General features: G+C 41.6%; 1 protein-coding gene across 4 annotated transcripts in view; it reads left to right on the top strand.

Annotated features, from left to right (window-relative positions):
* Positions 1–15,433, top strand: part of GNB1L (G protein subunit beta 1 like) — a 46,479-nt gene that overhangs the window by 20,217 nt on the left and 10,829 nt on the right. For all 4 annotated transcript variants that reach the window (XM_041488866.1, XM_041488868.1, XM_041488869.1 and 1 more), the window contains 4 exons: positions 5,253–5,380; positions 5,624–5,749; positions 7,708–7,870; positions 11,554–11,652. In XM_041488866.1, coding sequence (XP_041344800.1) covers positions 5,253–5,380; positions 5,624–5,749; positions 7,708–7,870; positions 11,554–11,652 — 516 coding nt within the window. The remainder of the gene's footprint in view (positions 1–5,252; positions 5,381–5,623; positions 5,750–7,707; positions 7,871–11,553; positions 11,653–15,433) is intronic.

Genomic DNA, 15,433 nt, shown 5'->3' with positions numbered 1-15,433 from the left:
GATTTTCTCTGTTCCCTAAGTGTTCTGTGAGTGTTGCCTTGCTGCAGGACCCAGAAAGGCATTTCTTTGTATTGCTGAATTCCTTTTCACCTCGGGTGCAAAGAGATTTCTTCAGTTTCACAACATCTCTTTGTATTGCTGTTTCAGTATGTTCTGATATTTTTTATTTTATATATGAAAAATGAAAAGCTGGGCTTAAAAATTTGTCATAACATGCCTGAAGAATTGTTTACCAAATCATATACCTGCTTTCAGACCATTTGTAGTCAATAACCTATAAAAATTTCACTTTTGCAGTCAGATGAGGTGAACTTCAGCTCGTTCAACTTGCATGGATTTGTCTGGCATCTGTTTTAATCATGTATGAAAATGTTACTGATCGAATGGGTTCTGTAGCACTAAATTCCCACTCTTGGCTTCTGAGAAGTGCCATAGAACCAGGCAGCATTTTGTGACAACCAGGAATGTGTAAGATACTTCCAAGTGCTGCTGTGTTGTAGCACAGTTCAGTGACGGGAATTGGGTGCTTTGGGACCCTTGGGTTCTCTTGAGGCTGTTGAGCCACAAGGAAAGGCCACGGCACTCCCAGCAGCCCTGGTATGGGGCGTTGCTTGGGCTGAGAGTAGTTTGTGCTTTCACCACTGAGAAACCTCGTTGTCTGCAGTGATTGGAGGCTGGAAACGTGGGAACATTGCCTTTGGAAAGCTCATACTGCAAGGGCTGCCCTCTGGATTTTAATGGTGGAGATGGCACATGTAATGGAACAAACAAAATTGTTTGCATTGCACCATTAACTTCAAGGAGTCTGTTATTTGCACTGACTGCCTCTGCAGTTGCAGCTCAGGACCCACTTCCTAAACACTCAGGCACTGGAGCACAGAGTGCTGGGACACAGGGCAGAGTTTGTCAGGGGGTGCAGGTGGGCACAGAACTGCAGGCTAAAAAAAGGGCTTTTGTATGAATGAAAAAGCCTGGAAAGGGGGAAGAACAATTTATTCAAATCTTTCTCAACTCATTCTTTGCTCTGATTTTTCCTTTGGGAGGTGGCACCTGGTTGACTGGGAATTGTCAAAAAATAACAGGGATTTCGTGTATCTGTTTGTGAGCACACCTGGATGTGTTGGATATTTTGCAGTAGTAATTATGTCTGCACACCTGCTGGTTTCAGTCCCAAATCAGTTTGCCAGACATGCCTAGGGAGATTTATTTCTCCTATACCTGAAAAAGCTCTTTTACCACTGAGGTTTTACTACTCTAAATAAGCCTAAAGAAAAATAGAAGAGGATTTTTTCCTGTCTTTGCTTGAGCTGTTGGTATCTCAAAGTGAACTATGGAGTTTGTTAGGGGGAGGAGGGTGTTTGGATGATATTTTAATAGCAATTTGTTTTTGCTTCAATGTGTGATAGAAATATAAGTGACAGGAGTGGGAACAGGAGAATTGCTGAATTCTGCTGGAATTTTTCCTGTGGGAATCTGTTAATGTTTTTAATTCTCTGAGAGATTTTTCTAAGGTAATCCTTTTGACATTTACATATTTTAAAGGACTCTCATTAAATAAAAGCTTAACTTTTTCATATCAAATGCTGAAGTGATGATACTGAAATACCACTGCATAGAAATTCAAATGGTTTGAGGATTATTCTAATTGCAACCTAAGCAAAGTAAGATTTGTGAGGGATATTAATAGTGAATTGTTCTTTAAAATAATGCAATTTTGAAGGAAATTTAATTGTTCAGGCATTTAGCAGATGCATTTTCTTAGACAAAACCCTTTTTGGTACCTCATGTGTGGTGCACTCAGTCACTCACTAATTGAAACCCTAATTTGAGCAGCTGGGTTTCCGCTCCCCACTTGTGTAGCAGTGTAACTTGTGCAGGACCCCGAGGGTTTGCAGTGCACTCTGTGAAAAATCCTTCTCCTTGTCTGTGCCACATCAGTGTAGCTCAGCTCCTGAAGGACAGTGCTGTTACCAGCACAGGGAAGGCTGGAAGAAATAAGAAGTGGAAGATCTTTTTTAAAAAAAACCCAAGAGCCTGATGGTTAGGTGTTGCCTCTCTTGCAGGTGATGCTGTCTTGCAAGCAAATACTGCCATGAGCAAAATGATTCATGTATTCTTGTCTTTTTGCTCCTTTCACAGGCAGGAGGATAATAACTCAGGGACAAACACATAGTGTAGCCCAGAGATGCCTTTAAATGAACTTTTTTCTGTAGGTTGCATTTTGCTTGTTCAAGCCCTTGAGCCAGAATTTGCTCTCAGACCAGACTAAATACTAAGCAAATTCATTTAATTAAATTTGTTGCAGATATCCCCAGTTAACAAGAACAGATTGGTCTCCCCGAGGCTAGATACAGTTAACAAGAAAATAAATGTTGTGCTAATTAGAGAACTCATTTTTAGACACCTGGGGTGAAACTTTAAAAAGTCCTAGAGATGTAGGATTGAAAATTCATTTGGAAATGAGTCTTAGGCTTCTAAATCACTTAGGCACTTTTGAAAAATTTCCCCAGAGGCTTTAACCATCTTACAGTCATCATATTTAGCAAGTTTTTAACTGTCTGCTTAGCAAAGCACTGTATAACTATTATCTGTTTGAATCAGTACACCACAACATACTTCATGATCCCTGTAAGGTGGAGACACTGAGCTACCCGGTGAGCTAAAGGTAGGCTACGTGTCATTTTTTTGAGCATGCTTGTATGTCAGCAGGAACTGATTGATGCTTTTTTGGAGATATTAAACTACCAGTACCCCAAATTTCCATCTCTTTGCAACCTCATGGGACTTTCTGCGGATACCTAACAACTTTTTATTAAATCTTGTCTTAAGTGACTTGTCCATGCTCATGGCTAAAAAAGACAGCAAAGATGAAATTTTATAGCTCAGCACCTGCTGGAAGAAAAATGAGACACTAAATACTGTCACACTGCCATTCATCTGCCAAATCATGATAGGAAGTAATAAGGACTCAATAAACATTAGATTCAATATTAAGCCAAATTTCCAGATTCACATATAGGATTAGCAGAAAAGCAAGGAAGGAACCAGACTCTGAGGAGCAAAAAGTCCCTTCAATAGCTTGCAGCTCAGAAGTATGTTTTCAGTAAGTTTTTTTCCTGTAACTGGTCTGAGGATTTTTCTGAAATATCATCCTTGTAAAGACATGCATTAGTAGTGTCTGTTTCATGCCAGGTAAAACCCTTCCCACAGCCACGCACACACTTGCTGTCTGTCAGCAAAAACTTCTGTGTCAGTAATTAGAAAAATGCTATTAAAAACCTGCCTTGTAATCCCAGATAGCCTCTGGGTTGCCTCAGTTCTATTTCCTTGCTCAGTGCAGTGAGCCAGAATTGCTCCACTGTGAAGTGGGACCCTCTAACAAGCTCTTAGCTACTCTTTTATTTATCTGGTTCTACAAAGTGTTGGTTTTAAGGGCACCAGCACTCAGTAGTAGTACCCCAAAGAGGTTTCACTTGGTGACAAAGTCCTTGGTCTGACAGGTTTATAACTCAGGTGGAGCGTGTTGCAGACGGGCACTGGGGAGCTGCATCTCAGCGTGGGGGCGAACATGCACATCGTGTACATCTGAAAATTTACTCCAGCCTGCCATGAGTCTGGATCATCCAACAACTTCATAAAAGAGATGAGTCAGGGCCCTAAAACACAGAGGGTATCCACTGAGCTCGTTATTCTCATACCTAATTACACAGTGCTATTGAGAGAGAACTGCACATTACACCGAAGAACCCTGTTTCATCACTAGCCCTAAAAGATAATTGCACTTAATTAAAACCTATAGATACCATGGTGATAACTGATCTATAAACACTCAATGTAGACCTGCAAATGAGGTGCATTAGCAAGTGCATCCATTAAACACAATTTGAAAGCTGGTACTGAGGTGAGATGGCAATGAAAAGTTGGGCTGTTTTGCCATGGAACCCGTAGCTCTTGCACTCCATTCTGATTCTGTGCAATTCCTCTGCTGGGAACCAGTAGGCAAACACCTGCTGATCATCCCTTACTGAATTTTGAACACTTTTTGTTTAATCTGGGGTAATATACACATCTGTGGGAAATAGTGATGACAGGTGACACTTGCAGTGGCAGAAGCTGCCCTTTGTGAGGTTAGGTCAGCAAGGAAGAAGCAGATATACAAGTGTGGCTAGTAATGCCACAGAACAGGGAGTAAACACTTCTCATGGTGAAAATATTTCTTGTAATGGACATTGTAATGCATTTGCCGATGAACTGTAAATTATACTTCCAGTTGAATCAGCTGCTGGTTTCTTTGTCTCAGCACAGGTCTGGAGGGTCATTTGCAACAAGTCAGAACAGAAAATTTGTCCTCTTCCTTCTCCAGTGTTTGTGCACAGCTGCCTGCAAAGCTGTTAATGTGAAGGGAAATAGCTGGTGAGGGGCCAGAGCAGTGAGTGCCTGTGGGGATCACACAGGCTGTCCCTGTGAGCTCATCAGGAATTGTCCTCTGCCAGGAGTTTCCTGTGTGGGACAGGGCAGCCCCTCCCCCCATATACTGGCAAGGTCACTTGTAATTCCTCCTTCTACAGTTGGACATTAGGAAAAAATTTTTCACGGAAAGAATGATAAAGTACTGGAATGGTCTGCCCGAGGACATGGTGGAGTCACCGTTCCTGGATGTGTTTAAAAGACTGGATGTGGCACTCGGTGCCATGGTTTAGATGAGGTGTTAGGGCATGGGTTGGACTCCATGATCTTGAAGGTCTCTTCCAACATAGTGATTGTGTGATCTGAAATTCTCTTCAGTTGTTATGTTCACTGCAATGCTTTTCTGAAAAAACCACAAAAGTAGTATTTTTGTGGGGAGGAAGGGGAAAGACTTAGCCAGGGGGCTAAAGCAGAATGATAAATTGCTTGCCCACTCAAATTATGGGTGTCATGTTTCTTGTATTTATCTCCCTTTAGCACAGGGAGAGCAGCTGACCAATTTGGGATTTACAAGTGTGCGAGAGGTGCATGCGCGTGGCCAGCTCAGCACCTTGCTGAGAGAGGAATGCAGCAAAGAGCAGGTTGGGCACCTGCTTCGTCAGCTCATCTTAAGAGGAAATACTTCACTCTCAGCTGGGTGGCAAATAGAAAGAACACTCAATAAAGAAAATTCAGAGAGGAAAGAGCAGAAGCAAGTGTCCTGCTCAGAATATATTTAAAGTTGTCATTTCACTTTAGGCTGCTTTACCCTCTGTGATATCTGTGTCTGCTTCTCACCCCTCCAGCTCACGGCTCCGATGGCTCTGCCACCTCCGGATCCACAGTTTGTGCTCAGAGGTACCAGTGCTGCAATCCACACTCTGCATTTTTCCTGTGGAGGCCCAGAACCTGATATCCCCCTTCTTTTCTCTGGGTAAATACACCAGGATTTCTGGCTCTGCTGAGTGTCATATGGTTGTTTCCTTTTGAATTGAAGTGTATTATTTTGACAAAGTGTTTCTGGGGAAAACAGCAGCGTTCATGGTTTTGCATGATGGGTGTGTTACTTGTGCATACAGCTTCAGTTGAAACAAAACAAACAAACAAAATGAGAAGCATCAGACTCTGATCACCTCCATGCAGTGCTCACACTAAAAGCATCTCTTTCTACTGCCAGATCTGAGAATGGGTTTATCCATGTCTGGAACCTGAAAACACACAGAGTGGACACAGCATTGGATGGCCATGGAAGAAAATCTGTCTGCTGCGTGGAGACAATGGGTGGTAAAGACAGGCTTCTCAGGTTAGCAAAGCAGGCGAAAAACAGTGAAATTATTCTTGTCGCTTGTCTGTGATTGAAGGGAAAAAAAGGGGGGCGGGGACACAAAGGATTCTCTTAATTCTGGAGTCACTTAAAGTTTCTCCAACACTTATGGAAATGTACTGAAGTAAAAAAAGACAGAAAAACTCTAGAATAAAAAGTGTAGGGGGGTGGAGGGGGAAAGATGCAATTAATTTATTTATGATGTGTGTTATGACATCAGAACAACTTGGGACCTGTAGTGTCTTTACTAAGAACAGGTGAGGTCTTTGGGTCAAGGAAATACACTTGGATTTGAAGTTGACGAACTTTTCACTGCTGGTTCCTGGGGAAGATTGAAAAAAAGAATTCATAAATAGAGGGGAGATGGAGAAAAGGGAAGCAAGAAAGAGAAGAATCAGTGATGGAGAGTGGAAGACTGAAAATGAGCAAGAATGCTGCGTTTCATGCTTTTGCTTTGTTGCAAAATACCTTCTGTTCTTGTTTAGCAAGGGAAAGTCGGGAAGATTTGTATACTTTGGATTAGACAGGTGATCTAGAGTAGATGCCAAAGTGTCTGTATGATTAGGAGGTGTTCTGACATGTTTATCTAGAGAAGACATCTCATAATATACAGTGGAACTCATTAGCATTTATATTTCTTATCTGCTTAAGTACAATTATCAACATTCCCCCATAAAATCATATTGAATGAGCATTGTTTGTATAATTATAGAGTTTTGCTGTTGCTCTGTTTTTACTGTATAGTCCTAACACTTCACATACCAGTTTCTATTTTAGGACAGCATTTATCTGTATTTTATATTTCTCTCTTGTAAAGCTAAATCACAACAATTTCTTGCAGTATCACACGGTTTGTATCCGCAGTGCTATAAATGTTGTGTCAGTTTGTCACTCAGCTGAACAGCGCTGATATTGAAGAAGTCCCAACAGTCTGTAGATTTACATCTCCTCTGTTTTGGTTTCATGCTTCTTCAGGTGATACTGCTAATTAAAGTAAGACATGGGTAAGGGATTTTTGATGACTCCTTGCCCAGGTGATAAGATGAGGACATATATCCTGTGCTAAGGTAGTTTATGGATTGGAAGCTTCTGCACAGTGCTACTTTGTTCCAGAGCCAGTGGGATCACATAAATCTGCAACAATTCCTTCTGTGCCCTTCGTGTGGCCCCCTCGCTCTGCCTGCCTGCCTGGGAGCAGCACAAAGCCCCTGGGACGGGGCTGTGCGAGGATCTCGTGGGAGCTGCGCTCCTACCTCGGCTGCTCTCTGGCCTTGGCTGTTTCAGCCACAGCGTTTCCCTGAGCAGTCACTGCCAGTCTCTCTCCATTGTGTCTCCACACGTGCACGGTCCTAGGAGCCCTCTGTGCCCTGTGGCTGTGGGAAGCTGACCACTGAATAACTGTCACTTTTTATTTATCTCTGATGAGGTCTTTTCTTGCTCTTGTCTTTCAGCTGTCAACACATGCATGACATTTCCATTTCATTCCTAGGGTGAATGAGTGTTACATGTGTAAATCTTGGGGTACTTTTGTTTCCTTTTAAATTAGATCTAATCAATGATAAAATGTAAGTATTTTTTCACTGTGTATATATCCAACTGCTCATGAGACTTTATAAATATATTCTCACATATAAATAGCACAACTCAGCCTCTCTGCACAAGGAAACAGAAACTGTGATATCTGACCTGCTCCCAAACCTCTCCCCTCCCAGGGACAGTTGAACCTCTTGGCCAGTTCCACAGTTGGCAGAAGGGTGGTGGTCTCGGGGACACTGAACTCCCCCACATTTCATAAAACACCCAATTAACACCCCCACAGAAGCTGTTCAAAGCTTGGTCCTTTACTGTCTGTTAAAGACCCAGTTCAAGTTACTGCCCTGCAGGCAGCCAGGCTTCCTCAGACTGCAGCTCATGGATAACTTGTTTCACTGTAACAGTCAGGGGCGCGACCAGAGGATCTGCTTGTGGGATTTAGCAGAGGGACGGACTTCAGTGACGGATTCTGTCTTCACGGAGCATGTGGGATTCTGCCGGTGCTCTCTGTTAAAGGTGGCGCAGGGACGCTGGCTAATGGCCATGGCAGCCAGAAGCCTGGAGGAGGTAGGAAGTGTCTCTTTCTCTGTACTTGAGAGGTTGCTTTTGGTACTGAAATTACGTAGTTCAGAAGGGGAAACATCAGTGCCATTGAATTCTCTGCTCAAGAGCAGGCAGTACAAGAAACCTTTGGGGGTTTTAATCACTAATTTTACTGCCACAAGGATGACTGAGTTATATAACTCATGCTTTAATAACAAGGATACCACCCCAAGATTTGTCTGACATTTAAGTATTTGCAGCTGCTGCTGATCTTTACATGTAGGAGTTTTGAAAACTTTTCTGGTGCTGCTGAATACTGGGAACAAGAGTCCTTCTGGGAACTAATGGCCAGCAGGTCTGTCCTCAGATGGAGGAGCTTATATTCCATCTGAAGCTGAATCAGGTTTGGTGAGAAGAGGGGAGGTGCAGGTGATTTGTAATGCAATACATGGTCTTTCACCCCAGGCCAATTCCTTACCTGGAACTGGGGCTGGAAATATTTGAATGACTATTACCAGCCAGAGGTTTGCTCTGTGTGAGATAATTGCAGGGTCTGTTTCAGTTCCTACTGGGTAAGTCCACATCTAACGCCACTATCGCAGCACTCACTGACTGACAGCTTTGTTGGCAATGTCCACTTCTGCTTTGTAGAAATTACAGTTTTGTTTTCTACAACAGACTGTTTGAGATCACACAAAAATAATACCTAATACTGGACATCAAAATACCGAAATTATGAAAGAAGAAAAAAGTGGCATAAATATGAAATGAAATATAGTAGTTAAGTGCAAATTGCTGATGAGCATAAAAGTTCACATGCTTTTCTGGACTATAGGTTGTGTATCTTGAAACTGAAATTTTCATATTTTATACATGAAGTAATAAGTGCCTATATTGCAAGAAAATGTGATATTTTTATTATACAGAAGTTAAGCACATATTTAAGTACTTTGTTGACTCACAGCCAGAATGTTCACCCTTTTACAGAACGAGATATGCCTGCAGACACAGACACTGCACCAGTAAACACAACCATTCTAAGTTCCATACCTTGTTCTGATCAAACAAAGAACTCCCTCCATTTTAAAGCTGTGCTCAATAATACTTAAGTTAAACAAAATTGACAAGTGCATTCTCGTGTCAGCCGGAGAAGTCCCGCTAATGAAGAATTAAATAATCAACTGACCCAAATAGAAGACGTTTACCCTGGTGTCGCTTACAATTCATCTCTGTTTTATTCTCATTTGTTTGCTTGGGCCCTGCAAGAGGAGAACGATTTGCAATCTCCTGAGGTAGAAGAGTTCCACTCTGTGTGTGAACCTTTGCATTAGAACTGTGTCATGTTTCAATAAATTCACATAAGCTCCCATAATATATAGTGCTTCCAAACAGGCAGCACTGTGTGAGACACAGTACATTTGCAGCTTATGATTAAAATTAAGACTTAATAAGTGTTTATGCTTGGCTGGTGTCCAAAAAAAGACTAATTTTGTCTTAAAGGAGGTTCAGTCCATAAATAATGAGATCTGAACAGGCATTTATTTGTTCATGATTGCATTTAAATCACCAATTATGAGTTACATGCACTTTTCTTGCCAATTTGCCAGAAACATGTTAAAAGCTTTACTAATGTGAAAAAGAGAAAGGGTGTGTTTCCTTGTGGCCAGTTTTAGCCACCCAGGAACACTATTAACCTCAGGCAAAGGCAAATCTTTCTCCTATTAAGCAAAACCAGTATAAACACGGAACTTCAAGTTTTAGGTTACAGTTGTCAAAATATGTGAAATAGTATTTATTTCTAAGGCTCAGTTGCCTTTAACGCAGACAGTCTCTGGAACTGTCAATCCAGCTCAGGCAGCAGGTCATGCCTGCCTGCTTTCTGCACAAAGCTTTTCACATTGTTTTTCTTTGGCCTTTGCAAGCCCAACTGTAGCCCTTGTACCAGTTCATCTGTTTTTAGTCAAGGTAAAGCAAAGAAGGTTTGGTTTTTTCTTTTAACCTGCAGAAGTGAATTTATCACAGCACACTTACCCTTCTTTATTACATAAAAGTTGCAGTTTTGGTCTTGCCTAGGAGGCAATGCTGTTTGGAGAGACAGTGATGAAAGAGGCAAGATGAGGGCAGGTCATCTTCATATTTATAGCCCATTTCCTGCCACAGCTAACTTGGTCATTATGTTGATAGCAAGAAAGTTGACAAGAGAAAAGCATCTTTTGTTAAGAGTGAAGCTCCAAAGAACCAGAATTCCCAGATGATCAAACTTTGGTCTGTTCCCAGGTTTGGTCTGCAGACTAGATGGCTCTTGGCTGTAATCACTATTCCTCAAATCTGGAAAACAGTTTCCTGCTCTATTGCTCAGTGGCTTTTGAAAGTGTTCTGTATGCTATGTGCTGTACACTGCACTCACAGTCTTAGATTGCAGCTGGCTTTTGGCAGGCTGGCTGACAGCCTCTAGAAATAGGAAGATGTTCTGGCAAGCTTTGAACTAAAGGTATAGGATTAGAAAGCCATCACAGCTGCCGTGGTCTTGATTGATGGTTCCCAAAGGAGCCATATTTGTGTAATACCTCATCTCAGATGCTTAAGGAAATTCGCACGACTGGGGCTGTCCAACAGCACTGTTGGGCTCTTGCACATTCTGGAAGAGCCTAGAGTGGCTGGTAATGCTGGATTTATCAAATGTTTCAAGTAGTTTAATTTTACCACATAATGCAGACCATTGTTTAGTTAATTAGAAGAAAAGATCACCTTGGTGATTAAGTATGCATGTGAGAAACAGCAATGTTCCTGGCAGCAGGTTTTTGATACCCAAGAGTTTCTGTTTCTCCAGAGTTCCAGGCTTGAGAACTAGCCCAGAGCTGAGGCACTGCCATATCAATCAAGAGTCTCAAAATCTTCCAGTACTGAACTAAAAAGGCAGACTCCCCTGATCTCGCCTGCCATCATCCTGAGGTGGAAATGAGCTACTTCCTTGGCAGAGGAACAACTTGCCCAATGTTAAAAAAAAAAAATCAAAACCACACAAACCAGGTCCATGATTCATTACCATCGGAGCAAGCAACAATGGAAGCTGCTCTGTAGAGAGAACAGGTGTTTAACACAGCATTTTCTGGCCCTGCTTTACACAGGGTCAGACATGGATGTGTTAGGAATACCTTGTGCAGACAGTGCTGCAGCCAGCCTTAGCTGATCATTGATTTTTTAGTGCAGTCAGCAGTAAATAAAAAATCCCCTTTGCATGTGTACACTGCCTGTATTTCCACGCAAGCTCTGTGTTACCACAGCAGCACAGAGGAGAGAATGCAAGTGTTCACAGGTGAATACAGCCAAAAAATTAGCAACAGAGCTGGAACAAGGGGAAAGAAAGCAGGGGGGATATGTTCAGATTAAGCAGTCTGCAGTATTATCTGTTGTGTGCACAATGTCATCCACTGTTTGAAAAGAAGTCTGTAATTAAATAGAAGAGTGGAAGAAGAGGATGTGTTCACTCTAGCAGTTTTGTCTGGTCTTTCCTAAAACAATGCACTTCTTTAGTTAGCTCTAGATTCCCCTTACAGCTCCAACTTAGCATGCATTCCTCCATTTCCTCCAGACAGTTTTTACTGGAAGAGCTTATACTAACCTTAATCACCTCAAAAGACTTGTGTTTTTAACAGCAGAATTTTGACCTGGAGCCTGACCAACTCCTCTTGTTTTCCTGATGTCAGGTTCAGATTTTGGAGCTGCCATCCAAGACGTCAGTCTGTACCTTGAAACCAGAGGTGGGTGCCAAGCTGGGCATGCCCATGTGTCTGAAGTTATGGCAGGTAAGGCAAGAGTGCCTGCTAATTGTGAAATGTTTTCCCTGTGATTCATTTTATATGAAGCACATGAATCTTTCTTCACTTGGATTTTGATTTATAATCAAACCAATCAAGTAATTATACTATTAAAGGGGGGAAAGATTTGTGAACATCCTTAATGTAACTTTCAGAGCTTTCCAAGCTTTAATGGAAGATTTGCAAATGCTCAAGGAAAGCTTTGTATCCTTAGGATAGATACAGTTTTTGCATCAATCAAGAGGAAAATGAGTGACTTACCAAAGCCAGTTGTTTGATATGGTTTCTCACTGCATTAAGACTGATGAGAAATGTTTGGGTTGCTTAAAAACAGTGGTTTTAATGGCAGATTCCATTCACTTCAGTGCCCTCAGGATGAGGAAACTCTCTATGAACATTTCTATTCCAGACATACAATAGGAACAAAATATTTATGGTGGTACTGACTACAGACAAAAAGGTAAATAAGAGTAGTTAGTGAAAAAAACACACATTTGCAAAATATTTAGCAAATAATGCTTATGGGCTGCCAGCAGTGAACACAAGTAATACAAAAAGGTGGCAGTAGAGGGAGGAAGGAGTTCAGGTGATTGGCTTGAAATCTCCAGAGAATTGGTGGCAAAGATGATTCCCATGTAACCCCCTGATAACACACTGCTACATGTCTACAGGACCAGCTGAGCAGATGCCAGGGGTGTCATTCCTGCAGGCCCATTGGAACATTTGTGTTGGTTTCGGTTGAAAATATTATCAATCAAAGTGAGGCCTCAGTGTCTTCACCCAAGATCTTGAACCGACTGAAATCTAGGGAAATTCAGTTACTGACTTCAGACAAAAGCCAAGAGAGGCCACAGTTGAAGTTCCATGCTGTAATTAAAAACTAGGGGGGAAAAAAGAGGAAATTAAATAGGGTGATTAGGCTTTTATTAAACAAGGTGCAATCCTAAAAATGCAATCAGTGTTCAGTGCTTGACGAAATGAATGGGTCTTTCTGTCTCCTTGACATTTTTTAATAAGATGGTGATAACTGTGGAAATGTTCAGTGTTGAAAATTTTTCTTGCCTCTGTAAGAAGTCCTCTGTCTTGCCATATTTTCTACATGCATTAATATTGATATTCCTCCAGGAAGCAGAGCAGGTGCAGAGTCTTAATTTTATATAGTTTTTTATTTTGTTGCCAGTGGGGATGAAGCAGAGGACTGGGAACTGGGAGAGCTAAATTATTCCATCCAAATTCTGACTTTGAGAACTCACCATAACTTCCTAGACTGCACCAGGCAAGTACAGATAATTTCTTAGAGTCTCACAGCTGTATTTGCCCTTTTACAAATATGTGCAACTTGGTTTAAAGGCACGAGGAAGAGGATACCCTTAGGGAAATAACTGCATGTGGTGTACCAAAGCGATGCTCTGCATTCTGTTCTGTGGTTGCACTGGAAGTGGCTCTCTGAGTAACCCTGTAACCATAAACCAGGAGAGCACGAGCTCACCCAGCTGCACCCCTTCCTGAACAGAGGCCCTCCAGGATTTCTTTGTGCATGGCTGTGTTGGGCAATACAGACATACCCAGGAGATGAGCACTCCCAGCCCAGCACTCAGGGGTTGCCTAAGAGACTATTTGATGTTGCTTATGGCACAGTAAATTAACAAGTTGAAACAGAAGCTGACAGGGAGAGCCCCATAAAGGTCTGCAGGAAGAGTGCTTGGGGTGGTTGGCCAGTGAGAGTTTGGGGGCTGCAGCCAGGTACCATCATATTTTTCTGCAATTCAGGTAAACAACAAACCTCCCCAGCAGCAATGTGAATGAGAAACTTCACTGTAGAGCAGAAGGCAACTGAGATTAGGCTCGCTGATTAAGCCTCACTGGCTTCTCCTAAGCAGTCAAAAAGCTTGCAGCTATTTATTTTGTTCTTTTGAGCACTTTCCCCCCTTATTTTTCTAGGTTTGTCCTTGAAGATATTAGTTCATTCACATTCTTTTGAAGATTCAGGTTCTTAAACACATTGTCCCTTCAGTTTCACACCTTCCTGCTATTACTAACTGGGTGGAGTAGGATTTGTAGGAGTAAGGATAGTCTTCCCTTAAATTTTTTGCACTCCTTGGGGAACGCATCATATTGCATAATGGTGCAAACAAAATAATTCAACAAGAATAATACATGTCGAAACTGGAAATGCCGAGTTATTACTTTATATAAACTATTGCAATTATTCCTGTTGAGTTGACAGCAGAGCACCTTTTCTTCCTTCCTTGACAGTTATCCAAATGCAACAACAACATGTTCTGCTTAGGAAGAGCAATGATTTATAATTTAATTTTTCTACTGAAACACAACATGAATGGTGAGACTTCTCTCCAACAGTGTCTGTTATTGGGAATTGAAATAAATAGGCTGTTGTGGAGCACTGCTTGGTGAGTCCAGGCTCAGACCAAGAGCTCCACTGATCTTTCAATAACTTTTATTGTTTTAGTTCATGTACCCATTGAAATATTACACTTCATATGGTTAGGAAAGTCAGGAAGAAGTAGTGTGGGAGACCTACATTTCATAGGAAACAGTACTTGGGTTTTAAAACACACCAATCTCACTTGCAAATTACTGTTTTTCAAATCTAAAATGCAATCCCCACAGCACAAAAAAAGAAAGAAATTGCTTGGCATTCCTGAAATGCTGAGCACTCACCTGCCTCTGCCATCTGCATAAGGGTGAGGAGCTCCTGTAGAAGCCAACATCCCACTTGGAGTAGGGAGAGGAGCTGATGTGTTTCACTGCCTGATGACAGCTACGACTTCTGTGAAAGCCCAGCTCTGAGGGAGTCTTGTGCTCACAGAAGAGCAGCACAAATAACTGTGGGGGGTTTTTATGCTTTAACTGGGGGCTTTCTTTAAAATTAAAAGTACCTATTAAATACTTTGTTTTGCTTTGAAGATTTTACCCTTTATTAAATACAATCTGGAATGCTCATTTTATTCAGATTCTTTAAAAACATTTTTGATATCTGATATCCAAAACCAGATATTCTTAATCCAAAACACCTGATGAGTTAACATTAATTCACATGTATCTGATGCAATGTATGAATCAAGGTATTCATTGCTCTGATGTTACATTATATTAGCAAATCAAAATTTTGACAGAAAAATTGTTCATAATTCTGGGCCCTGAGAAACCTGCTTTGTGGCCCTTTCTAGCCAGAGCATGCTCCCTACCTTTTCAAAGGAAAAAGGATCTTAAAGGAAGGAAGGAGGCTCCTCCAAGATCCCAGGTGTGGACAGAGCTGTTCAGAAGGATGATGTAGGGATTTCCTAAATCTACAGGGATTTCCCCTTGGTTTCCTTTTTTTAAGGAGCAATGTTGTTCCCTGCTCATTGAACTCTATTCCTCGAGCACTTTTCTAGGCTGAGTAAGGCCAAGGAAGCACATGAGGCTGGTACTTAGAAGTTGTGTTACTCAGACCACCCATCTCTTGTTAGTTTAACTTCCCCCAGAACACAGAATAACCAGTGGGAGAACAGTCTGGACCATTAGTAGAGCAGTGAGCCTTTGGCCACTACAGGTTTGTATCATGACACTGACAGCTAGTGAGTTTGACCTCATTCCATAATGTGATACTGGTAAATTTTAATTCTTTATGCCCTTTATTTTAATTGAATACTCAGCAAACAAATCCTGTAGGAGCAGACAGTGTTTGAAAAGATCTGAATACCCTGTTGGATACATTTCTTAGATGTGCCTACATGAGGTGGTAATAATCCCAATATCTATTTTG

The sequence above is a fragment of the Pyrgilauda ruficollis genome, unplaced genomic scaffold (assembly GCF_017590135.1).
Source record: "Pyrgilauda ruficollis isolate IOZ18807 unplaced genomic scaffold, ASM1759013v1 scaffold9, whole genome shotgun sequence".
In the NCBI taxonomy this organism is placed as follows: domain Eukaryota; kingdom Metazoa; phylum Chordata; class Aves; order Passeriformes; family Passeridae; genus Pyrgilauda; species Pyrgilauda ruficollis.
The sequence above is the reverse complement of the archived record's forward strand: the minus strand, read 5'-3'. Positions and strand labels throughout refer to the sequence as shown.